A 24,834-nucleotide genomic window follows, 5' to 3' on the forward strand; every position below is an offset into this window, starting at 1 on the left:
AGGCCACTCAAAGCCTCACTTTCATTCATGAATTCTCCTAGCCCGGGGCCTCCCCAGAAAACTGAACCTATGGGGCTTCCCTGCTTCCAGGTGCTGGTGTCACCAGGAGACCAGGGCCAAGAGACTACTAACAGCCTTCTCGGGTTGCCGGAGACAATGGCCAGGTGCAGTCACGTGACCCCCAGCCAACCTCCACAAGGCTCCGAGGTGTCAGGTAACAGCCTCTTATCTGAGCTCTGTTAGCAGTGCTGCTCAATGCGATTTCCTCAGGTCCTATGAACGTGGGGCAAAGGAATCAAAACAGGCAAACAGCACAGTCTGGGAGCTACTGGCATGGAAGATGAGGCAGAACAGCCTTACCCCTTAGCTGCTGGCTAGTGGCATGTTGCCATTTGGCAGAAGTGAAAACAGAGGCTCAAGTGCAGCACAGTCTAAACACGGGGCTAGGACTTGGGTCACAGGGTCCAATGTTGCCCTAGACATCACTGGTAGAGGGCTAAGGGCTGAGAGCTGTGGGGTAATCCAAGGATCTAAGAATGTAGGGGAAAAGGTAGCCCGGAAAAACATTTAAAAAAAACTTTTACTTGGTGCCTCAAATCCTTTCTGGATTAAGATGGCACCTACATAAGCAAATAGCTAAATGTTAACACACGGTTTCATTCTGTCCTCACAATCATCTCTTAAGGAAGGTACTTTACATCCCATTTTACAGATGAGGAAACTGAGGCACTGAGCAACGTACCCAGTGTCACACTGCTGGTAAGAGGGAGGCCAAGGCTCTGAACCCCAGCTGGCTATGTAGGCTGACCGATACGGGCCAGGGTTCATTTTTTAGTTGAGGTGATTTTACATAGCATGAAATGCATACAGTTATCATTTGAGGAGTTTTGGAAAATGAAACATATTCCAGCCACTCTAAAGGACATTTCAACTGCCCCGAAAAGGACCCCCTGGGTCCCTTCCAGTCAATCCTCACCACTTCCAGATGCAAAAACACTATTCTGACTTCTATCACCTGGAACTGGGTGATTCTGATCACCCATGCAGGAAACCATGCCCAGCCACTCTCTCTTCTCTTTCCTCATTCTGGAAAGTCAGCCATTCAGCCTCCCCACGCTCCCTTCCTCTGTGCCAAGCCATCCAGAGGGACCCAGAAGCACTTCTTGAAGTCTTAAGAGCTACAATTTACCAGTTCCCACTTCTGGAATGATTACCTTGGCATATCAGAGAGAGAACATCTAAAATTGCCCAGGGAAGGGGAGAAGCCCCTCCCCTGAATTTAGCCACAGGCCAAATGCGAACAAGTGATGAGCTGGCATTTCTCAAAGGAATGGTCCAACAGGCTTTCCTGATTTACAAGCAAGTGGGAAACGCTTCAGGAATTCCAAAGGTCAGGGAAGAAAGAGAAACAGTTCCAGTGCTTTTGTTCCCCCCTCTGCCTGGGTGTAGGAGCTGAATGAAAAGGCTGGGGATACTGCTGGTTTTTTTAATTAAACAGTCTTGGGCTTGGGTAAGGACAGGTTGAAGTTTCACCGGTCATTGCGCCAATGGAATCCAGTAATTTTCAGGGTCTCACAGAATGAGGGGAGAGTGGCTAGAACTCGAATATGTCACGAGACAGCTTCCGGAAAATTCAGTTTCAACAAAGTTATATAAGAAGTGCTGCCAAAGCTGGCAACAGATTTATGTTTTTGAATCTAATTAAACTCTGAAGATTGGTAAGATTGGTAGTGACTTTTTTTCCTACACCCACAGCTGTGAACCTTAAACAAAACAAAACAAAACCATTAAACAGGGTGACATCAAATGACTTATTAAAACAAAAGGAGGCCGGGCACCACAGTGGCTCATGCCTGTAATTCCAGCACTTTGGGAGGCCAAGGTGGGCGGATCACCTGAGGTTGGGAGTTTGAGACCAGCCTAACATGAAGAAACCCCATCTCTACTAAAAATACAAAATTAGCTGGGCGTGGTGGCGCATGCCTGTAATCCCAGTTACAAGGGAGGCTGAGGTAGGAGAATCGCTTGAACCTGGGAGGCAGAGGTTGTGGTGAGCTGAGATCGGGCCATTGAACTCCAGCCTGAGCAACAAGAGCGAAACTCCGCCTCCACAAAAAAAAAAAAAAAAAAAGAGCAAGGTTCTTGAATTATTTTTTTCTAAACAGGCCATTTAAGGCAATTTATTTAAGCCACTTTCTGGATATGCCAATGCAAACTGCTCCTCTGCCTTTGTGAGCCACGAATGAAGCTGATCTCTCATTAGCTAATAGATTTATGCTCCAGTATGACAAGCTGCTCAGTCGTAGGTGAATAGGTGAGCACACAAGGCTGATCACAGAGAACATCAGGATGTTTTATTTTGCTTCAAGTGCCTGTGAATCACCCCGACACAGTTCCGATGTTCCCTGCAGTTTCTGAGTTAAAAACAGAATGCAAAGGTAGGAGCCAACACCTACACTGTGGCAAGCTGTCAATCAGACAGGCCATGCACAACTCAGCAACAGGAAAGGATGTGGTCAGATGTACTCGCTGGCAAGAGTCACTTCTACCAAGCCCCTGTTTAGGCTGCATGCTTCCAAACAAACAGCACCAAGGCCTCTGACTCCCTGGGCCCCTCCTAACACTGTGACTTTAAACTCAGTCCATAGAGTGGGACTTAATCAATTGCACTTGCTCTGGGGCAACTGAAAAAGGAAGGTGAAATGTAAAGGAGCTCAGAAACACAGGCGACCTCATCTAAAATGAAACTTTATAGTAACCCTCGGATGCCTGGGCCCACCCCGACACTTCCTGTAACCAGACACTCTCCGTTACAGTTCCTTGCCCTTCAAAAGGGAACTTTTTCATTTCATTGCTCAAACCACAATTAAGTCCTTGAGTTTGAAGTCAACTGCACTATCTCCACCAGGTAAACGGCAGTCATTCAATTCCAAATTTCCTTCCTCAAACGAACTGCCCAACCCACTGTCCTGGAGTTCTTCAAACACCTATTAGTATTAGTTAATACTAATACTCAGTATTAACGCCACTAGGCACGTTAACACTGAGATGCCAGCGTCTCTATCTTCAGAGAACCACCCGCCACCCCACACACACTCGGCCATGCAACCTTCCACTCCTTTTCTACTCTCAAACTTTCTAACGCACCATTCTTTCCTTTCTCCGAGAAGAAGGTAACTTACATTTGCAGCATGATTTGGTTCAAAAAGATGCCGTCCACTAAATCCATGTACATAGTCAGGTTGTCCTGGTTGCCGCTTCCAAACAGGCCAAAAGTTTTCACCTGCCGGGAGGGGGACGAGGAGAGAAAGACAGGAAGTCACCCCAAGCGCACAAACGGTCCGAAGCTCTCCCAGGCAGAGACGGGCCGGGTCAGTGTGAGCAGAAAGGGGTCCCCCACGCCCACCCCACCCTTCAGGAGGGACCGAACCTGGCCTTCTCCCAGGGCCTCTCTCCCCTCCCTGCGCCGGGCAACAGACACGGGACAGGAGGAGGAGAACTTCCTCGCCACTTTTCTCCTGCGTTCCAGGGCAGGAGAAAAAAAAAAAAAAAAGACAGGAGTTTTCAATAAATGTCTCACGTCTCAAATCCATTGTAAATCAGTGCGCCCACCCCAGTCTGTTCACGTTCCCACTCGGCGCCCCCCATTCCCCACCCGTCACCGCCATCCACCGGCTGGTGTGAGGGATTCAGAAAAACTACACGAGATATTTGGTTGCGAAGAATGGGGTCCTCTTCGGTAGTGGCTAAACCCCGGGGACAGGAGTGACCACTGGGACCCGGTCCGCCCCGAGGCCGCCAGCCTAGCGCCCCGGCGGGAACAGGTGTAGCCGCCCGGCTCCCGGCCCGGCCGAAAGCGCGGCGGGGTGCCGCGCTGGACGCAGAACAGGGGCGCCGGCTCCAGAGTTTAAAAGCTCCGGACTCCAGGACGCGGCCCCAACTCCGGCCGGGAGCCACTTGCTGCGTCCCTAGCGGCCCCGGGGCCCCGGCCGAGTCAGGTCTGCGACGTCCCCCCGCCGGGCTAGAGAGGAGCCGGTGCACCAACAAAGGGGCGGGGAGCCAGGCACACTCACCCAGGTCACCAGCGGGCTCTGCAGGAAGAGCTCCAGGAGCTCCGAGACGGTCACGTCCATGCTGAGGCTGCGCCCGCCGGCTCCGCACCTCCCGCCCCGAGTCCCCGTTCCCCCGCGCCGCGGCACAAAACGGCTCCGCAGCGAGCACCGGGCGCGGAGCTGCTGCGGCTCGCGCCCGGGAGACAAAGGCGGGGCGCGCGAGCCCACGTTCCGCGGCTTCGGCGGCCCCGCGCCCCGCCCGGGTCTGGGGGAAGGGGAGGGCCCGCCGCTCGGGGAGGAACAATGCGGGCGGCCCCGCCCCTCGGCGGCCCTGGGCGACCGCCGCGCCGCCTCGCGGTGCCAGCCCGGGAGCCCGAGAGCCCGGGCGCGGGACGCGGCTACGCGGGGCGCTGGGAGGGGGCTGGTGGCCCGCGCCGGGTGGGTCGCGGCGCCCGGTTCCCCGCCCGTGGGACTGCGCGCCCTAGCTGAGCGCAGCCTCCCGGCGTGTGGAGCCCCAGCACGTGGCGCCTCCCTGCGCGCGTGCGCCTGCAGCCGGGGCCCGAGCGCCACGTGCGGACTGGGGCGCGCGGGCACTGGTGCGCGCCGGGAGCTGGGACGCCCTGTCCTCCGAGGTTGCTCTGCTCTCCGAGGTAGACGCCAGGCCGCCGCCGGTTCCGGTCTTGGGGAGCTCGGCCCTGCGCCTTTGCGGACCCCTGGCAGGTGTAGCCCCAGGTACAGCCAAGAGGCCCCGCAAACCCGCGCTTCTCACGGTTGTGCCCGGCGCGAGAAACGCGCCCCGACCCTGGGGCCGGGCCAGAGGGCAAAGGGGGAAACTTTATGTTGAGTTTAGGCCATAGGGGCGCGGCCCATCGCGCCCTACCGTGCCATCTTCCGGGCTGCCTGCCTTCTAAAAGTTCCTGCAGGAAGCAGGTGATGTGGCCTCCCCGACCCGGGCCCGCCCCCACCACTTTGCCGGAGGCGAGCTAAATTCCAGCCGGGGTTCCTAGCAGCAGCTTAGTGGCAGGCGACAGAAAAAGGGCAAAGGCCCCAACTGGCTGGAAGGCAGGCCCAGGGGCCGGACCTCCATGCGGGACGGCACGAGGCAGGAGCCGGCCCCAGGCTGGTCTCGGCCTGGTAATAATTTCACACCACCAGCCGGTCATTGTTCAAAGCACTGTAGACCATTTTACTAATTTAACCCACACGATCGCCGCATTTCCCAGCTGGGCCAACCGGTGCGGGGTTGACCCGAAGCGCCCTGTGTAGCGCTTGGCAAGTATACAGCAGGCACTAAATGGCTGTCGACAGGCTTGGTGGTAATTTTGAAAGTCGGCTTTGTGAAGTGTTGGGGCTGCGGCATCTGCTGGTGGCGCGTGGTATTACAGCCCAGCGCTGGCAGACCCCGTTGGGCTGGGGAGGGTTGTGAGATTATGGCCTGAGAGCCAAGGAGGGCCGTTAGGGGTCCCTAGAGACTGTGGAAGGCGGGGTAGCATAAAAGACAATGGGGGACTGCGGAGGAACTAAAATTTCGAGACCACATGGTTTTGTTGTGCACCAGAAGTTCATTAGAAGAGTTCCTTAATTGCTTCTCAACCCGCAGCAATGGCTCTCCACCACGCGGATTAATTTAACAACTCTAATGATTGCTCTGTGAAATTTGAAGAACAGTGGCTTAAGCAAAGACCACAAGAAAGAAGAATTGAGATCAAAGAGGAGTGTGTGCCATAGCTGTGGAGGAGTTTCAGCTGTGAACCATGAAATGTCCTGTAAACCATTTCAAGGAGTTTGATTTTTATACCAAAAACAATGGGAAGACACTACAGGTTTTTGGAGCAGCATCTCAGACATGTCGAAAAAGATATTTTGATCCCTAAAATAATGAGAGAAAAGACCAGAGAGAGGTCTTCTGACAAGTTCAAGATTTTACCAAATGTTGCAAGAACTCTGCAGTCCTTATGGTAGTAAAATGCTGGAAAGAAATTCTGCATTGAAAGAATGTCTAACAGCTCACTATAATGACCCAGCTTTTTATGAACAATACAAAATGGAATACCTGAAGGAAAAGGAAGAATTCAGAAAAACTGGAATTTCTACAAAAAAAGGCTACAGAAGCTGCCCACAAGTGTGTAGACAAATATTCAGATGACATTCAGGAACTCTAATATTCATGGAAGTCGTTTATAGAATAAACCTTAAACAATGGACTCAAGAATGTGTGTTTGCTAATTATGTGTGTATCCTAATTATGGAAATATTAATTTTATCTGAAATAAAAATCTTTTTTTTTTTAAGAGACGGAATCTTGCTCTGTCGCCCAGGCTGGAGTGCAGTGGCGTGATCTCTGCTCACTGCAAGCTCCGCCTCCTGGGTTCACGCCATTCTCCTGCCTCAGCCTGACAAGTAGCTGGAACTACAGGCGCCGGCCACCACGCCCAGCTAATTTTTTGTATTTTTTAGTACAGATGGGGTTTCACCGTGTTAGCCAGGATGGTCTCGATCTCCTGACCTCATGATCCGCCTGCCTTGGCCTCCCAAAGTGCTGGAATTCCAGGCGTGAGCCACCACGCCCGGCTAAAAATTTTTTATTTAAAAAATGTTCCTTTGGGAGGCCGAGACGGGCGGATCATGAGGTCAGGAGATGGAGACCATCCTGGCTAACACGGTGAAACCCCGTCTCTACTAAAAAAAAAAATACAAAAAAACTAGCCGGGCGAGGTGGTGGGCGCCTGTAGTCCCAGCTACTCGGGAGGCTGAGGCAGGAGAATGGCGGTAAACCTGGGAGGCGGAGCTTGCAGTGAGCTGAGATCCGGCCACTGCACTCCAGCCTGGGTGAGATTCCGTCTCAAAAAAAAAAAAAAAAAAAAGTTCCTTAGTTGCTCATAATTTAAGTTAGTTCAAAAATAGGTATAATGTGTACAAACACCACTCTTTGCTTGGAAGCAAGCAAAAAAGTAAGGGGTGCAGATGCAGCCAAAGTTATTTTTCCAAATTGTTTGGAAAGACAAGGATGAGGGATCTTTAAAGTTATTTGTTGAGGCCAGGTGCAGTGCCTCACACCTGTAATCCCAGCATTTTGGGAGGCCGAAGTGGGTGGATCACATCAGCCCAAGCGTTCCAGACCAGCCTGGCCAAAAAAAAAAAAAAAAAGAAAAAGAAAAATAAGCTGGGCATGGTGGTGCACACCTGTGATCCCAGCGACTCCGGAGGCTGAGAATCACTCGAACCTGGGAGGTGAAGGTTGCAGTGAGCTGAGATTGCACCATTGCCCTCCAGCCTGGGTGACAGAGCAAGACTCTGTCTCAAAAAAAACAAAAAAAACCCACCCACACACACACACACACACACACACACACACACATTTATTGAGTAAGCTTACTCTCTCACACTAAGAAATACAGTGGACAAATGCCTTTTGACAGTTGTGAGACTTTTCCCATCCTAGCGAGGGAATTTTCCCCTGGGGACATTGACAAGGCCCTGGGCCACAGCCATGTCAGGAATGTTTGCTTTGGGGTCAGTTAGCTGCTGTGTTGGTTCATAATCATTGATGTATCTGCCACCATGCCGTGGCTTGACCACGCCACCAGCCGGTCATTGTTCAAAGGATCTAACTCAGCTCCCTTGTTCCCTAGGAGGCAATGGGGCAGGTACACTGGATGGTGCCCCAGGTAGCAGGGTTGGAAGGCTTCAAAGGACTGGATGGCCTGGACACGTTACCTCCTAGAAGTCACTTAATCTGCAAAATCAGGATAAGACCGTTTTCCCCATATGATGTGACAAGACAATATTAAAGCTCAAGGTGATGCATGTAAAAAGATTGTGGAAGCCATAAAGCTTTGTGGAGATATATAATCACTGTCTCTTCCTCATCTTCCGCCCCATTCTGCTACCCCTGCTTTAATAAAAACTGTTTTCCCGAAGTCTGCATCGGGCTGGGGCATAAGCTTCAAGGAGCAAATGCACAGACCCTCCACTGACCACTACACAGAGAGTCCCACTCCCCCTCCATCCTTCCAGAACATCCTTGGCTTTCACTCCATCCATCTGAACCTTAACTCTTCATTTTTAAGTTTTTCCTTGTTAATCTCTGGATATAAATGTATCTATTGCTTATAATACATTGCTTCCTGGATAGAAGCAGTATTTTGTATTCTTCTGATAAAGGAATTTTCTACCCTCTCAGAAAATACTGACTCAGCAGTGTTAGCTATTGGCATTTCTACTTTACTACATTTCTAATTTCTACATTGTTCCTACAACTTTGGGTGGGGTGAGGGAATAGCTTTTTTTTTTTTTTTTTTTTTTTTTTTTCCGAGACTGAGTCTTGCTCTGTCGCCCAGGCTGGAGTGCAGTAGCACAATCTTGGCTCACTGCAACCTCTGTCTCCCAGGGGTCAAGCTATTCTCCTGGCTCAGCCTCCCAGGTAGCCGGAACTGCAGGTGTGCACTACCACACCAAGCTAATTTTTGTATTTTTAGTAGAGACGAAGTTTCACCATGTTGGCCAGGCTGTTCTCAAACTCCTAATCTCAGGTGATCTGCCCACCTCGGCCTCCCAAAGTGCTGGGATTACAGGTGTGAGCCACCATGGCTGGCCACAAAAAACTATATTCTGTGATCGTTTTATATTGTCACAGATCTGACGTTTTGGAACATTATTTTACTTATTTATTTATTTTTGTTTATTTATTTTTGAAACAGTCTCGCTCTGTTGCCCAGGCTAGAAATGCAATGGCTGAGCAATCACAGCTCACTGCAGCCTCAGTCTCCTGGGCTCAAGTGATCCTCCTGCCTCAGGCTTCTTAGTAGCTAGGACTGCAGGTGAGCCCCACCATGTCCGGATAATTTTTTTTTTTAATTTTTTAATTCTTAGTAGAGACAAGGTTGCTGTGTTGCCCAGGCTGATCTCAAACTCCTGAGCTGAAGTGATCCTCCTGCCTCGGCCTCCCAAAATGCTGGGATTGCAGGCATGAGCCACCATGCTGGGCTGGAACATTATTAAAATATTGGAAATTAGGCCGGGTGCAGTGGCTCACACCTGTAATTCCAGCACTTTGGGAGGCCGAAGCGGGTGGATCACGAGGCTGGGAGTTTGAGACCAGCCTGACCAACATGATGAAACCCTGTTTCTACTAAAAATACAAAAATTAGCCAGGCATGGTGGCATGCACCTGTAATCCCAGCCACTCAGGAGGCTGAGGCAGGAAAATTGCTTGAACCCCGGAGGCGGAGGTTGTAGTGAGCCGAGACTGCACCACTGCACTCCAGCCTGGGCGACAGAGAGAGACTCCGTCTAAAAAAAAAATTGGGAATTAATATTATTGTCAAATTCAGGAAAAGCATAAAGGATTTGGGGTCCTTTGGGATGCAAGGCATAGGAGAGTATGTTTCAACCTGCTGCTTGTTAATGTGACACTGATATTTTGGGGAACATTTCAACCTATTTCAAAGATTTTTTTTTTCTTGAGAATAGGAAATAATACACTAAAACATGGAAATACAGCTGGGCGCAGTGGGCTCACGCCTGTAATCCCAACACTTTGGGTGGATCATGAGGTCAGGAGTTCAAGGCCATCCTGGCTAACACGGTGAAACTCCGTTTCTACTAAAAAAAAAAAAAAAAAAAAATTAGCCAAGCGTGGTGGCACGCACCTGTAGTCCCAGCTACTCGGGAGGCTGAGGCAGGAGAATCGCTTGAACCCAGGAAGCAGAGGTTGCAGTTAGCCAAGATCACACCATTGCACTTCAGCCTGGGTGACAGAGCAAGACTCTGTCTCAAACAAACGAACAAAAAAACATGGAAATGCTGAAGTATACACGTGATATTGGAAACCAGGATGCTCAAGTAAACATATTTTCAACGAATTTATTTTTCCTTTAACTTTTTCTTAAGGATATAGTTTAAATCATGAAAATGCTGATATTTGTCAAATTTGGGCCTACAAAAATGGCAATTTCATAGAGTTGAACCTAAAGACTAACAGTATTTAAAAATTTAAAAATAAACATTATAGAATTTCTGCTAAGTGCTAAACATTATGATAAGCACTTCAAACAAGACACGAACCTGCTCTCAAGAAACAGTAAGAGGCAAGGCGCGGTGGCTCAAGCCTGTAATCCCAGCACTTTGGGAGGCCGAGACGGGCAGATCACGAGGTCAGGAGATCGAGACCATCCTGGCTAACATGGTGAAACCCTGTCTCTACTAAAATTACAAAAAAACTAGCCGGGTGAGGTGGCGGGCACCTGTAGTCCCAGCTACTCGGGAGGCTGAGGCAGGAGAATGGCCTAAACCCAGGAGGCGGAGCTTGCAGTGAGCTGAGATCCGGCCACTGCACTCCAGCCTGGGCGACAGAGTGAGACTCCGTCTCAAAAAAAAAAAAAAAAAAAAAAAAGTAAGAGGCCAGGTGTGGTGGTTAATGCTTGTAATCCCAACACTTGTGGAGGCCAAGGCAGGAGACTGCCTGAGCCCAGTTCAAAACCAGACTGAGCAAATATAGTGAGACCCCGTCTCTACAAAAAATCTAAAAATTAGCTGGGTGTGGTGGTGTGCACCTGTAGTCCTAGCTACTCGGGAGGCTGAGGTGGGAGGATCACTTGAGCTCAAGAGGTCGAGGCTGCAGTGAGCCATGATCATGCCATTGCACCCCAGCCTGGGCAACACAGCAAGACACTGTCTCAAAAAAAAAAAAAAAAGGAGTAAGAAATAATCACAGATAAATTTAAACCATCTGCATTTTTAAAAGTTATATGCAAAAAAGTAAAAATAATAAAAGTTCAATCATGTATTATGATGCTAGATGCATCTGAAACTGGATAATACAATACAGTTTTTTTTTCTTGAGACGGAGTCTCACTCTCATGCAATGTCCGCTTGCTGCAACCTCGGCCTCCAGGTTCAAGCAATTCTGCCTCAGCCACCTGTGTAGCTGGGACTACAGGTGTGCACCACCACACCCAGCTAATTTTTGTGTTTTTAATAGAGACAGAGTTTCACTATGTTGGCCAGGCTGGTCTTGAACTGACTTCAAGTGACGCACCTGCCTCAGCCTCCCAAAATGCAGGGATTACAGGCGTGAGCCACAACGCCCAGCCATACAGTATAGTTTTATGTAATAAGACAACCTTACATGAAACCTTACTAGAAAATGCATAAATTTGGGGTCACCAGAGATATGGATTTGAGTCCTGGCTATGCCGTCTACTCGCAGTGTGGCTTGAAATAAATTCTTTTTTTTTTTTTTTTTTTGAGACGGAGTCTCGCTTTGTTGCCCAGGCTGGAGTGCGGTGGCGCAATCTCGGCTCACTGCAAGCTCTGCCTCCCGGGTTCACGCTATTCTCCTGCCTCAGCCTCCCGAGCAGCTGGGACTACAGGCGCCCGCCACCACACCCGGCTAATTTTTTGTATTTATAGTAGAGACGGGGTTTCACCGTGTTAGCCAGGATGGTCTCGATCTCCTGACCTCATGATCCGCCCGCCTCGGCCTCCCAAAGTGCTGGGATTACAGGCGTGAGCCACCGCGCCCGGCCATACAGTATAGTTTTATGTAATAAGACAACCTTACATGAAACCTTACTAGAAAATGCATAAATTTGGGGTCACCAGAGATATGGATTTCAGTCCTGGCTATGCCGTCTACTAGCAGTGTGGCTTGAAATAAATTCTTAATGTCTCTTAGCAATGGTTTTCTTGTCTACACAATGTGGCTCCTGCTACCTCCCTCCCAGGAATGCTGTCAGAATGAGGAATAATCTATGTAAAGCGCCTGGTACATCCTAAGTGTTCAATGAAAAGTGGCTTTTTTGATCATTGAAATTATTAAATTGTTACATTTATAGCACTTGATATTTTTCAAAGCATTCTCACTTATACTATCATTTATCATAACATCTCAATGGAAAAGAGAGTCTAATTAATGTGATCTGCCTAAATTGGCTGAGCAAATTTAGATTTGGGACTAAGAGCCAGGCATCCTGAATGGTTCCATGCTCTCTCTTCCTGATCACAGGCACTGAAGAAATAAGCTGTATTGTAAAGCTATGTGTCAGCTCAGAACTGTGTCTTCAGTGACAACATAATGAAGACTAGATGTGACCCTTGATTTTAAGAGCTTGATGGTGCATAGGAAGGACAGCATCTTGGAAAGCATGTATAAGGTACAGAAATAGTACAATGGAGAGTGTGTTTACACCTTAACTTCTTTTGGGGAATTGTGAAAGGCTTTGCTGGAGATATGACATTTGGCCAGAGTACTTCAGGCTGAATAAAAGCTTGTCCTGCAGATAGGTGGGAAATGTTGCATGTGGCAACTTTCTGGGGCCACTGTTGTGAGGGTAGTAAAAACAGGTTACTAAGACAGTTGTAGGTAAGGAAAGGCAGGTTTATTAGAGAAACTAGGAAAACCTGTTGCAAGGAAGCAATGGGCAGGTCAGCAAGTGAAGAGCTGACTGCAAAGAGACGAAGGCTTGCTGGGGATTTTACGGTATGCTCTTGTGCTGTGCGCTGAAGAGAGCTTTGTGCAGTGTTGATAATGCCAAGGTTGCAGTGAGCTAACTTGCATTTTTCTATTAGCCGAGGGTCTGCTGATAAGTTGGGTGCAGGAAGATTGTGAGTTATTCGTGAAGGAGAGCTGTGTGTCCCGGACCATAAACAAAGGCTGACTTAACAGCTTATCTGCTTTCTCTTTTTGCTTTCCCCTGGTCCCGCTAAGCCTAGCTCATTTTCCCTTGCTAGGACTCCACAGTAAGGACATTCTAGGCAGAGGGCACACCACGTGGAAAGGCATGTGGGAACCACAGGCAGCCCCACACTGCCGAGACACAGAGCGAGGTGATGTTACTGGGATATGGGGGAGGCGGGCAGGGCCCAGCTTGTGAAAGGGCCAATGGGCTTAGTCCAGGAGTTCGGACTTTATCTTGAGGAAAGGCGGGAGCCATCAAAAGGGTTAAAGCTGGACTGGGCCTTGACTAGGTTTGCTTTTCTTTCTGCCTTTCTTTTTTCTTTCTTTTTTTTTTTTTTTTTTGAGACAGAGACTCTGTCACTCAGGCTGGAGTGCCGTGGTGCAATCTTGGCTCACTGCAACCTCCGTGATATGGTTTGGCTTTGTGTCCCCACCCAAATCTCGCCTTGAATTGTAATAATCCCCACATGTCGAGGGCAGGGCCAGGTGGAGATAATTGAATCATGGAGGCAGTTTCCCCCATACTGTTCTCATGGTAGTGGATAAGTCTCACGAGATCTGATGGTTTTATAAATGGGAGTTCCTGTGCACAAGCTCTCTTGCCTGCCGCCATGTAAGATGTGACTTTGTTCCTCATTTGCCTTCTGCCACAATTGTGAGGCCTCCCGAGCCATGTGGAACTGTGAGTCCATTAAACTTCTTTCCTTTATAAATTCCCCAGTCTCAGGTATGTCTTTATCAGCAGTGTGAGAACAGACTAACACAGTAAATTGGTACCAGGTAGTGGGGTGCTACCTTAAAGATACTCAAAAATGTGGAAGCAACTTTGGAACTGGGCAATAGGTAGAGGTTGGAACAGTTTGGAGGTCTCAGAAGAAGACAGGAAGATGTGGGAAAGTTTGGAACTTCCTAGAGAGTTTTGAATGGCTTTGACCAAAATGCTGATAGTGATCAGGACAATAAGGTCCCGGCTGAGGTGGTCTCAGATGGAGATGAGGAACTTGTTGGCAACTGGAGTAAAGGTCACTCTTGTTATGCTTTAGCACTAAGAGACTGGCAGCATTTTGCTCCTGCCCTAGAGATCTGTGAAACTTTGAATTTGAGAGAGATAATTTAGGGTATCTGTCAGAAGAAAGCAGCAAAGCATTCAAGAGGTGATTTAGGTGTCATTAAAAGCATTAGTCTTGGCTAGGCATGGTGGCTCGTGCCTGTAATTCCAGCACTTTGGGATGCAGGTGGATCATTTGAGGTCAGGAGTTCAAGACCAGCCTGGCCAACATAGCAAAATCCCATCTCTACTAAAAATACAAAGATTAGCCAGGTGAGGTGGTGTTCCAGCTACTTGGGAGGCTGAGGCACAAGAATTGCTTGAACCTAAGGAGGTAGAGGTTGCAGTGAACCAAGATTGTGCCACTCCAGACTGGGTGAGACTCAGTCTCGAAAGAAAAAGAAGAGCAAGACTTGAAAAAAAGTGAGACTCAGTCTGAAAAAAAAAAAAAAAAAAATTGTTTTATGTATTCACAAAGATATGGTTTGGAATTAGAACTTCTGTTTAAAAGGGAAGTAGAGCATAAAAGTTAGGAAAATTTGCAGCCTGGTGATGCAACAGAAAAGAAAGCCCATTTTCTGAGGGGAAAATTCAACCCACTGCAGAAATTTGCATAAGTAACGAGGAGCCAAACGTTAATCACTAAGACAATGGAGAAAATGTCTCCAGAACATGTCAGAGGTCTTCATGGCAGCCCCTCTCATCACAAGCCTGGAGGCCTAGGAGGAAAACATGGTTTCCTGGGCTGGATTCAGGACCCCGTTGCTTTGTGTAATCTGGGGACTTGGTGCCCTGTGTCCCAGCCATGGCTAAAAGGGGCTAGTGTAGAGCTCAGGCCATTGCTTCAGAGGGTAAAGCCCCAAACTTTGGCAGCTTCAACCTGGTATTGGGCAGGAGTTCGAGACCAGCCTGGTCAGCATAGCAAAACCCCATCTCTACTAAAAATACAAAGAGTAGCCAGGTGAGGTGGCGTGTACCTGTAATTCCAGCTACTTGGGAGGCTGAGGCAGAAGAATTGCTTGAACCTAGGAGGCAGAGGTTGCAGTGAGCCAAGGGCACCAACTAGTAGAGCTGTGAGAGGAGGGTCACTGTCCTCTGGATCACAGAATGGTAGACCACCAACAGCTTGGACTTTGGGAAAGCTGTGGCCTGGAAAAGCCACGGACACTCAACACCAGCCAATGAAAGCAGCCAAGAGTGGGGCTGTACCCTGCAAAGCCACAGGGTGGAGCTGCCCAAGATCATAAAAACCTACCTCTTGTATCAGTGTGACCTGGATGTGAGACATGGAGTCAAAGGAGACCATTTTGGAGCTTTAAGATTTAATGACTGCCCTGCTGGAGTTTGGACTTGCATGGTGCCTGTAGCCCCTTGGTTTTGGCCAATTTCTCCCGTTTGGAACAGGTGTATTTACCCAATGCCTGTATCCCCATTGTATCTAGGAAGTAACTAACTTGCTTTTGATTTTACAGGCTCATAGGCAGAAGGGACTTGCCTTGTCTCAGATGAGACTTTGGACTGTGGACTTTTGGGTTAATGCTGAAATGAGTTAAGACTTTGGGGGACTGTTGGGAAGGCATGATTGGTTTTGAAATATGAAGGACATGAGATTTGGGAGGGGCCAGGGGCAAAATGATATGGCTTGGCTCTGTGTCCGCACCCAAATCTCACTTTGAATTGTAGTAATCCCCACGTGTCAAGGGTGGGAGTAGGTGGAGATAATTGAATCATGGGGGTGCTTTCCCCCATACTGTTCTCACAGTAGTGAATAAATCTCATGAGATCTGATGGTTTTATAAATGGGAGTTCCCCTGCACAAGCTTTCTTGCCTGCTGCCGTATAAGATGTGACTTCGCTCCTCATTCACCTTCTTCCATGATTGTGAGGCCTCCCCAACCATGTGGAACTGTAAGTCAATTAAACCTCTTTTCTGTATAAATTACCCAGTCTTGAGTATGTCTTTATTAGCAGCATGAGAACAAACTAATATACTCTATCTCCCAGGTTCAAGTGATTCTCGTGCCTCAGTCTCCCCAGTAGCTGGGATTACGTGTGTGTCACCATACCTGGGTAATTTTTGTATTTTTACTAGACAGGGTTGCACCATGTTGGCCAGACCGGTCTTGAACTCCTGGCCTCAGGTGATCCACCCACCTCAGCCTCCCAAAGTGCTGGGGTTACAGGCATGAGCCACCATGCCTGGCCAAGTTTTGCATCTTAGAAAGATCCCTGTGCAACCTCAAAAACAGGATGAAAGAGGAAAAAAAGGCAAGGAGATAAATCAGAGTTTTGCAATAATTCCTGTGAGGGTGATCAGGGTCTAAACTAGAGCAGGGGAGGTGGAGAGGAGGGTTGGTGATTGAATGTGGAGGGGTTGGGGGATTTGGATAGGGTAGGAAGACTGAGTTGTGTCACCAACCTTGGGGAGCCTACCCAAATTTCTTTCATGGCCCCTTCCTTGACAAAGCCTCGTCAGTGGATCAGCCACAAGCTTGGTAGAAATGCAGTCTCAGAACCCTCTCAAGGCCTACTTGAATCAGAATCTGCGTTTGAGGCTGGGCACAGTGACTCATGCCTTTAATCCCAGCACTTTAGGAGGCCAAGGCAGGCAGATCATTTGAGGTCAGGGGTTTGAGACCAGCCTGGTCAACATGGTAAAACCCCATCTCTACCAAAAAAAAAAGAAAGAAAGAAAGAAAGAAAAATTAGCCAGGCTTGGTGGCAGGCATCCCAGCTACTCAGGAGGCTGAGGTACAAGAATTGCTTGAACTTGGGAGTGAGCCAAGATTGCACCTCTGCACTCCATCCTGAGTGACAGAGCGACAGTCCATCTCAAAAAGAAAAAAAAAGAATCTGCATTTGAACAAGGCCCTGATTGATTCCTAGGCGCCTTTAAATTGAAGAAGCAGAGCTCAAGAAAGCGTTGCTTTCATTCACCGTTTCATAGCCAGCTGGCCTCCAGCACAAGCCTCAATTTGGTAAAGATAGGTTTACTGTAAAGGTGCGGGATTAAAGGATGTATCACAATATATCCGTGTTCAATAGTGTCTGGCACCAGAAGTATCTGGGTAATGGAAGAGCAGCAGGTTTGAAATGTACAGGACTAGCCAAGTGACACAGAGTAGATAGCTGGCAGGAGGAAGCAAAGAGGGAGATTTCTTTGAGCCCCAGACTCTGCTGGTTCATTTCATTTCCAAATTCTAAACTTGTAGCATGTGTAACTGTTTCATGTGTAACAGTCAATAAGCAAGACTAATGTTTATTGTTTAATACCTAAGAGTGAGCACATTTTCAACAATGGCTTACTTATTTAAAGGGATTTTTAAAAAATCAACAGAGAAATGACTTTGAGATCTTGTCGCTGAAAAGTTTCCTATCATCTTTGCTCATGTAACTGAGGCAGAACAGGACAAAGCATTTTTAGGACCTGATGCAGCCTTTGAACGCAGGTCCTAACTCTGGGGTTCTGAAAACACCTTTTTATGAGTAACTGTTAAGATCAGGCCAGGCGTGGTGGCTCACACCTGTAATCCCAGCACTTTGGAAGGCCAAGGCAGGTGGATGACTTGAGGTCAGGAGTTAGAGAGCCTGACCAATATAGTGAATCTGTGTCTCTACTAAAAACACAAAAATTAGCCAGGCATGGTGGCGCACACCTGTAATCCCAGCTACTCGGGAGGCAGAGGCAGGAGAATCACTTGAACCCAAGAGGCGGAGGTTGCAGTGAGCCAAGATCGCGTCACTGCGCTGCAGCCTGGGCAACAGAGTGACACTCTGTCTAAAAAAAAAAAAAAACCCTAAGTGAACCACCAACAATATGTAAAAGCGCCTGTTTCTCTACCCTACCACTGTACCACCAGAGGGAATTGTCAAACGCTTGAATCTTTGCAATGTGATCCATTAGAAATGGAGTCTCATAGTAGTTTTAATTTGCATTTTCTCTTATTGCAAGTGAACTTGAACATCATGTTTCTGGTACATCTTTTAATATCTCAGCCAGGTGTGGTGGCTCACGCCTGTAATCCTAGCACTTTGGGAGGCCAAGGTGGGTGGATCATCTGAGGTCAGCAGTTTGAGAACAGCCTGGCCAACATGGCAAAACTGTGTCTCTACTAAAAACACAAAAATTAGTGGGACGTGGTGGCAGGCACCTGTAATCCCAACTACTCAGGAAGCTGAGGCAGGAGAATTGGTTGAACCTGAGAGGCAGAGGTTGCAGTGAGCTGAGATCACGCCACTGCACTCCTGCCTGAGTGACAGAGTGAAACTCTGTCTCAAAAAAAAAGAAAAAATCTCTATTTGTGAACTGTCTGTTCAAATATCTTTTTTTCCATTTATCTATAAGATTTTTGGACATTGTCAGTATTTTAAAGAGTTCTTCATATAAATTAGGATTTTTGCCCCTTGGTGATGTATGTCACACATATTTTCTGCCAGTTTATCATGTTTCTTTTGACTTTGTTTTTGCTACAAAAATGTTATGTATTGTTACATATTTATACCTGTCAATATGGTGGATTTACATTGATTGACTTTTCAAAGGCTGAACCAGCCTTACATTCTTGGGATAAACCTTAGTTGGCCATGATGATTTATTATTTTCATGTATCATTAGATTCAATTTGCTAGTAATTTGTTGAGAATTTTCACATCTATATTCATGACGGATATTGGCCTCTAGTTTTCTTTTTCTGTAATATTTTTGGTTTTGGTGTCAGGTAATGATGACCTTAACAAACGAATTGGGAAGTGTTTCTTCTTCTTTATAGCCTAAAAGAGTTTGTGTAGAGTTGATATTTTTCCTTAAATAATTGGTAGACTTTGCCAGTGAAGATATCTGCACCTGTAGTTTTTGTTGCTAAAAGATTTTAAATTATAAATTTAATTTCTATAATAGATACAAACTAACCAGGTTATTTCATCTTTCTTAAGCTGTATAATATGATTATGGCTCTGTGTCCCCACCCAAATCTCATGTTGAATTGTAATTCCCAATGTTGGGGGAGGGACCTAGTGGGAGGTGATTGGATCACAGGGGCCAGACTTCCCCCTTCCTGTTCTCATGATAGTGAGTTCTCATAAGATCTTGTTGTTTAAAAGTGTGTGTCACCTTCCCCTTTGCTCTCTCTCCTGCTCTACCATATGAAGATGTGCCTGCCTCTGCTTCACCTACCACCATGATTGTAAGTTACCTGAGGCCTCCCTTTGCTTCTTATACAGCCTGTGGAAATGTGAGTCAATTAAACCTCTTTTCTTCATAAATTACCCAGTCAGGTAGTTATTTGTAGCAGGACAAATGTCAGAACAAACTAATACAGAAAATTGGTACCAGAGAAGTGGGCCGTTGCTATAAAGATACCTGAAAATGTGGAAGAAGCTTTGAAGTTGGGTCATGAGCAGAGGTTGGAACACTTTTGAGGGCTCAGAAAAAGACAAGATGGTGAGAAAAAGTTTGGAACTTCCTAGAGACTTGTTAAATTGTTGTGACCAAAATGCCGATAGTGATATAGACAATGAAGTCCAGGCTGAGGTGGTCTTAGATGGAGATGAGGAGCTTATTGGGAACTGGAGTAAAAGTCACTCTTGCTATGCTTTAGTTAATAGAATGGCAGCATTGTGCCCCTGCTCTAGGTATCTGTGGAACTTTGAACTTGAGAAAGATGATTTAGGGTATCTGGCCGAAATGTCTAAGCAGCAAAGCATTCAAGATGTGGCCTGGCTGCTTTTTTTTTTTCTTTTTTTTTTTGAGACAGAGTCTCGCACTGTCACCTGGGCTGGAGTAAAATGGCACAATCTTGGCTCACTGCAACCTCCGCTTCCCAGGTTCACATGATTCTCCTGCCTCAGCCTCCCGACTAGCTGGGATTACTGGTGCACACTACTACACCTGGCTAATTTTTTTTTTGTATTTTTAGTAGAGACAGGGTTTCACTATGTTGGCCAGACTGGTCTCGAACTTCTAATCTCATGATCCACCTGCCTCAGCCTCCCAAAGTGTTGGAATTACAGGCTTGAGCCACCGCACCTAGCCCTGCCTGGCTGCTTCTAACGGTGTATACTTATATTCGTGAGCAAAGAGATGATCTAAAACTGTAACTTATATTTAAAAGGGAAGCAGAACAGAGAGGTTTGAAAAATTTGCAGCCTGACCATGTGATAGAAAAGAAAAACTCATTTTCTGTGGAGGAATTCAAGCCAGCTGCAGAAATTCGCATAAGAAAAGAGAAGCCAAATGTTAATAGCCAAGACAATAGGGAAAATGCCTCAAAGCCATTTCAGAGACCTTCATGGCAGCCCCTCCCAACACAGGCCTGGAGGCCTAGGAGGGAAGAATGGTTTCATGGGCCAGGCCCAGGGCCCTGCTGCTCTGTGCAGCTTCAGGACATGGCACCCTGCATACCAGCCACTCCAGCTTCAGCTGTGGCTAAAAAGGTCCCAGATATGGCTCAGGTCAGTGTTCCAGAGAATGCAAGCTGGAAACCACCAAGGCTTCCACATGGTGTTAAGCCTGAGGGTGCACAGAGGACAAGAATTGAGGCTTGGGAGCCTTGCCTAGATTTCGAAGGTTGTATGGAAACACCTGGGTGTCCAGGCAGAAGTCTGCTATGAGGGCAGAGCCCTCATGCAGAACTTCTACTAGAGCAGTACAGAGGGGAAATGTGGAGTAGGAACCCACACGCAGAGTCCCCACTGGGGCACTGTCTAGTGGAGCTGTGAGAAGAGGGTCACTGCCCTCCAGAACTCAGAATGGCAGATCCACTGACAGCTTGCACCATGCACCTTGAAAAGCTGCAGGCACTCAATGCCAGCCTGTGGAAGCAGCTGCAGGGGCTGTACTCTGCAGAACCACTGGGGCAGAGATGCCCAAGGGCTTGGGAGCCCATCCATTGCATCAGTGTAGCCTGCATGTGAGACATGGAGTCAAAGGAGATTATTTTGGAGCTTTAAGACCTAATGATTGCCCTGCTGGGTTTCAGGCTTGCATGGGGCCTGTAGGCCCTTTGTTTTGGCCAATTTATCCCATTTGAAATGGGAGCATTTAGCCAATGCCTGTACACCCATTGTATCTTGGAAGTAACTAACTTGTTTTTTATTTTACAGGGTTATAGGCAGAAAGGACTTACCTTGTCTCAGATGAGACTTTGGACTTGGACTTTTGAGTTACTGGTGGAATGAGTTAAGACTGGTGGACTGTTTGAAAGGCATGATTGTGTTTTGAAATGTGAGAAGGACATGAGATTTGGGAGGGCTCTGGGGTGGAATGACATGGTTTGGCTCTGTGTCCCTACCTAAATCTCATGTTGAACTGTAATCCTCAGTGTTGGGGGAGGGGTCCAGTAGGAAGTGCTTGCATCACGGGGGCAGATTTTGCCCTTGCTGTTCTCGTGATCATGAGTGAGTTCTTGTGAAATCTGGTTGTTAAAAGTGTGTGGCACCTTCCCCTTTGCTCTCTCTCCTTTTCCACCATGTGAAGATGTGCCTGCTTCCCCTTTGCCTTCTGCCACAGTGTTAAGTTTCCTGAGGCTTCCCAGCCATGCTTCTTGTACAGCCTGCAGAATTGAATCAATTAGACCCCTTTTCTTCATAAATTACCCAGTCTTGGTAATTTGTTAGAGTAATTACCCAGTCTTCGGTAGTTCTTTATAGCAATGTGAAAACAGACTAATATACTGTGGTAGTTTGTGTCTTTCCAGGAATTTCTCCACTTGATCTAAATCCAAATTTTTGGGCATAGAGTTGTTCCTACCACTGCCTTATTATCCTTTTAATGTCTTTAGAGTGTGTATTGATGTTTCTATTAATTTTTCTGTTCTTAATTTCATTGATTTGTGCTCTTTATTTTCTTCTATTTGAGTTTGGTTTAATTTCTTTTTCTAGTTTCTTTGTTTTTTACTTTTAAATTTATTTATTTTCTTTATTTTTTTTAGACAGGGTCTCACTCTGTCACCTAGGCTGGAATGCAGTGGTGCAATCATGGCTCACCACTGCCTCAACCTCCCAGGCTCAAGTGATCTTCCTGCCTCAGCCTCCCAAACAGTTGGGACTACAGGTGCACACCACTATACCCAGTCAATTTTTTAAATTCTTTGTATTAGAGATGAGGTCTCATTATGTTGCCTAGGTTTCTAGTTTCTTAAAGTGGAAACTTACATCATTGTTTTGAGACCTTTCTTTTAGGTTTTTTTAAAAACACCTTTTTTGAAATATAATTCAAGGCTGGATATGGTGGCTCATGCCTGTAATACTAGCACTTTGGGAGGCTGAGGTGGGTGGATCACCTGAGGTCAGGGGTTTGAGAACAGCCTGGGCAACATGGTGAAACCCCATCTCTACCAAAAATACACAAATTAGTCAGGTGTGGTGGCGCACCCCCGTAATCCTAACTACTTGGGAGGCTGAGGCACGAGAATCACTGGAACCCAGGAGGTGGAGGATGCAGTGAGCCAAGATCATACCACTGCACTCCACCTTGGGAAACAGAGTGAGACTCTGTCTCAAAAAAAAAAAAAAAAAAAAAAAAAAGGCCGGGTGCGGTGGCTCACACTTGTAATCCCAGCACTTTGGGAGGCTGAGGCGGGCCGATCACAAGGTCAGGAGATTGAGACCATCCTGGCTAACATGGTGAAACCCTGTCTCTACTAAAAATACAAAAAATTAGCCAGGCGCGGTGGCAGGCACCTGTAGTCCCATCTACTCGGGAGGCTGAGGCAGGAGAATGGCATGAACCTGGGAGGTGGAGCTTGCAGTAGGCCGAGATCGCGCCACTGCACTCCACCCTGGGCGACAGAGCAAGACTCCGTCTCAAAAAAAAAAAAGAAAAGAAAAGAAAAGAAAAGAAATATAATTCACACAGTATACAATTCATGCATTTAAAGTGCACATGTTGGCCAGGTGTGGTGGCTCACGCTTGTAATCCTAGCACTTTGGGAGGCCGAGGAGGGCGGATCACCTGAGGTCAGGAGTTCAAGACCAGCCTGGCCAACATGGAGAAATCCCGTCTCTACTAAAAATACAAAATTAGCCAGGTGTGGTGGCAGGCACCTGTAGTCGCAGCAGACTTTTCAGTGAAACCTTATAGGTCACTATCTGACATATTTAAAGTGCTGAAGAAAAAAAAACTTTGGCCGGGCGCGGTGGCTCAAGCCTGTAATCCCAGCACTTTGGGAGGCCGAGACGGGTGGATCACGAGGTCAGGAGATCGAGACCATCCTGGCTAACCCGGTGAAACCCCGTCTCTACTAAAAAAATACAAAAAACTAGCTGGGCGAGGTGGCGGGCGCCTGTAGTCCCAGCTACTCGGGAGGCTGAGGCAGGAGAATGGCGTGAACCCGGGAGGCGGAGCTTGCAGTGAGCTAAGATCCGGCCACTGCACTCCAGCCGGGTGACAGAGCGAGACTCCGTCTCAAAAAAAAAAAAAAAAAAAAAAAAAAGAAAAAAAACTTTTTTTTTTTTTTGAGATAGAATCTTGCTCTGTCACCCATGCTGGAGTGCAGTAGCCTGATCTTGGCTCACTGCAACCTCTGCCTCCTGGGTTCAAGAGATTCTCCTGCCTCAGCCTCTCGAGTAGCTGGCATTACAGGCACCTACAATCATGCCCAGCTATTTTTGTATTTTTGTAGAGACGGGGCTTTACCATGTTGGCCATCTTGAACTCCTGACCTTAGGTGGTCTGCCCGCCTCAGCCACCCAAAGTGCTAGGATTACAGGTGTGAGCCATCATGCCTGGCCGGAAAAAACTTTTATCCTCGAATAGTATATCCAGTGAATACATCCTTCAAACGTAAAGGAGAAATAAAGACTTCCCCAGACAAACAAAAGCTGAGGGATTTCATCAACACCAGATCTGTCTCACAAGAAATGCTAAAGAGAGTTCACCAATCTCAGAGAAAAGGATATTAATGAACAATAAGAAATCATCTGAAGGTACAAAACTCACTAGTATTAGTAAGTGCACAGAAAAACACAGAATATTGTAACACTGTTAATTGTAGTGAGATGAAAAGATGAGCCAATCAAAAAATAATAACTAAACTTTTAGAAACAACAAAATGTTAGAAAACAAGAAGATGAGGTAAAAGTGTAGAGTTTTAGCCAGGTGCAGTGACTCACATCTATAATCTTAGCATTTGGGAAACCAAGGCAGGTGGATGACTTGAGCTTAGCAGTTTGAGACCAGCCTGGGCAGCATGACAAAACCCTGTCTCTACAAAAAATACAAGAATTAGCCAGGCACGGTGGTGCACACCTGTGGTCCCAGCTACTTCGGAAGCTGAGGCAGGAGAATTACCTGAGCCCAGGAGTCTGAGGCTGCAGTGAGCTGTGATTGCACCACTGCGTTCCAGCCTGGGCAACACAGTGAGACCCTGTTAAAAAAAAAAAAAAAAAAAAAAAAAACAAGTGTAGGAGTTTTATTACTTTTCTTTTTGTTTTTTTGTTTATGCAATTGGTGTTAACTTGTCATTAATTTAAAATAATGGGTTATACCTGCAAGCCTCATGATAACCTCAAATCTAAAAACATACAATGATACACAAAAAATAAAAAGCAGAATATTAAAACATATTACCAGAGAAAATCGCCTTCACTAAAAGAGAGACTGGAAGGAAGGAAAGAGGGAAGAGAAGACCACAAAACTATCAGAAAACATATAACTAAATGGCGAAAGTTAAGTTGTTACTTATTGATAATAACATTGAATGTAAAAGGACGAAACTCTCCAATCAAAAGACGTAGAGTGGCTAAACGGATTTTTAAAAAGACAATAATCTGTTGCCTATGGGAAACACACTTCACCTCTAATACACACTCAGACTGAAAACAAAGGGATGGAAAAATATATTCCATGAAAATAGAAGCAACAAAAAAAGCAGGAGTAGCTATACTTATATCAGGCAAAATAAAATAGAGTTCAATACGGAAACTGTAAAAAGAGACAAAGGAGGTCTCTCCTCCATCTCCTTTAGATAGATAGATAGATAGATAGATAGATAGATATAGATAGATAGATATAGATAGATAGATAGATAGATAGATAGATAGATATAGATAGATAG

At 46.8% G+C, this 24,834-nt stretch overlaps 1 protein-coding gene and 1 pseudogene across 4 annotated transcripts in view; one reads left to right on the plus strand and one right to left on the minus strand.

Moving 5' to 3' along the window:
• CCDC88C (coiled-coil domain containing 88C) overlaps nucleotides 1-4,264 on the minus strand; it is a 146,953-nt gene extending 142,689 nt beyond the window's left edge. For 2 of the 4 annotated variants that reach the window (XM_037984403.2, XM_037984404.2), the window contains exons 1-2: nucleotides 4,074-4,261; nucleotides 3,183-3,283 (exon numbers count right to left, since the gene is read on the minus strand). In XM_037984403.2, the coding sequence (XP_037840331.2) occupies nucleotides 3,183-3,283; nucleotides 4,074-4,133 (161 nt within the window). In that variant the 5' untranslated portion in view covers nucleotides 4,134-4,261. Of the gene's footprint in view, nucleotides 1-3,182; nucleotides 3,284-3,430; nucleotides 4,003-4,073 lie in introns of those variants that run through there. The other 2 variants (XM_007987601.3, XM_037984401.2) reach the window with 2 other exon arrangements.
• A 138-nt stretch (nucleotides 4,265-4,402) lies between these two features.
• On the plus strand, nucleotides 4,403-6,259 carry LOC119619072 (COX assembly mitochondrial protein homolog pseudogene; annotated as a pseudogene).
• The last annotated feature ends 18,575 nt before the right edge of the window (nucleotides 6,260-24,834 follow it).

Source organism: Chlorocebus sabaeus, chromosome 24 (assembly GCF_047675955.1).
Source record: "Chlorocebus sabaeus isolate Y175 chromosome 24, mChlSab1.0.hap1, whole genome shotgun sequence".
Lineage (NCBI taxonomy): Eukaryota > Metazoa > Chordata > Mammalia > Primates > Cercopithecidae > Chlorocebus > Chlorocebus sabaeus.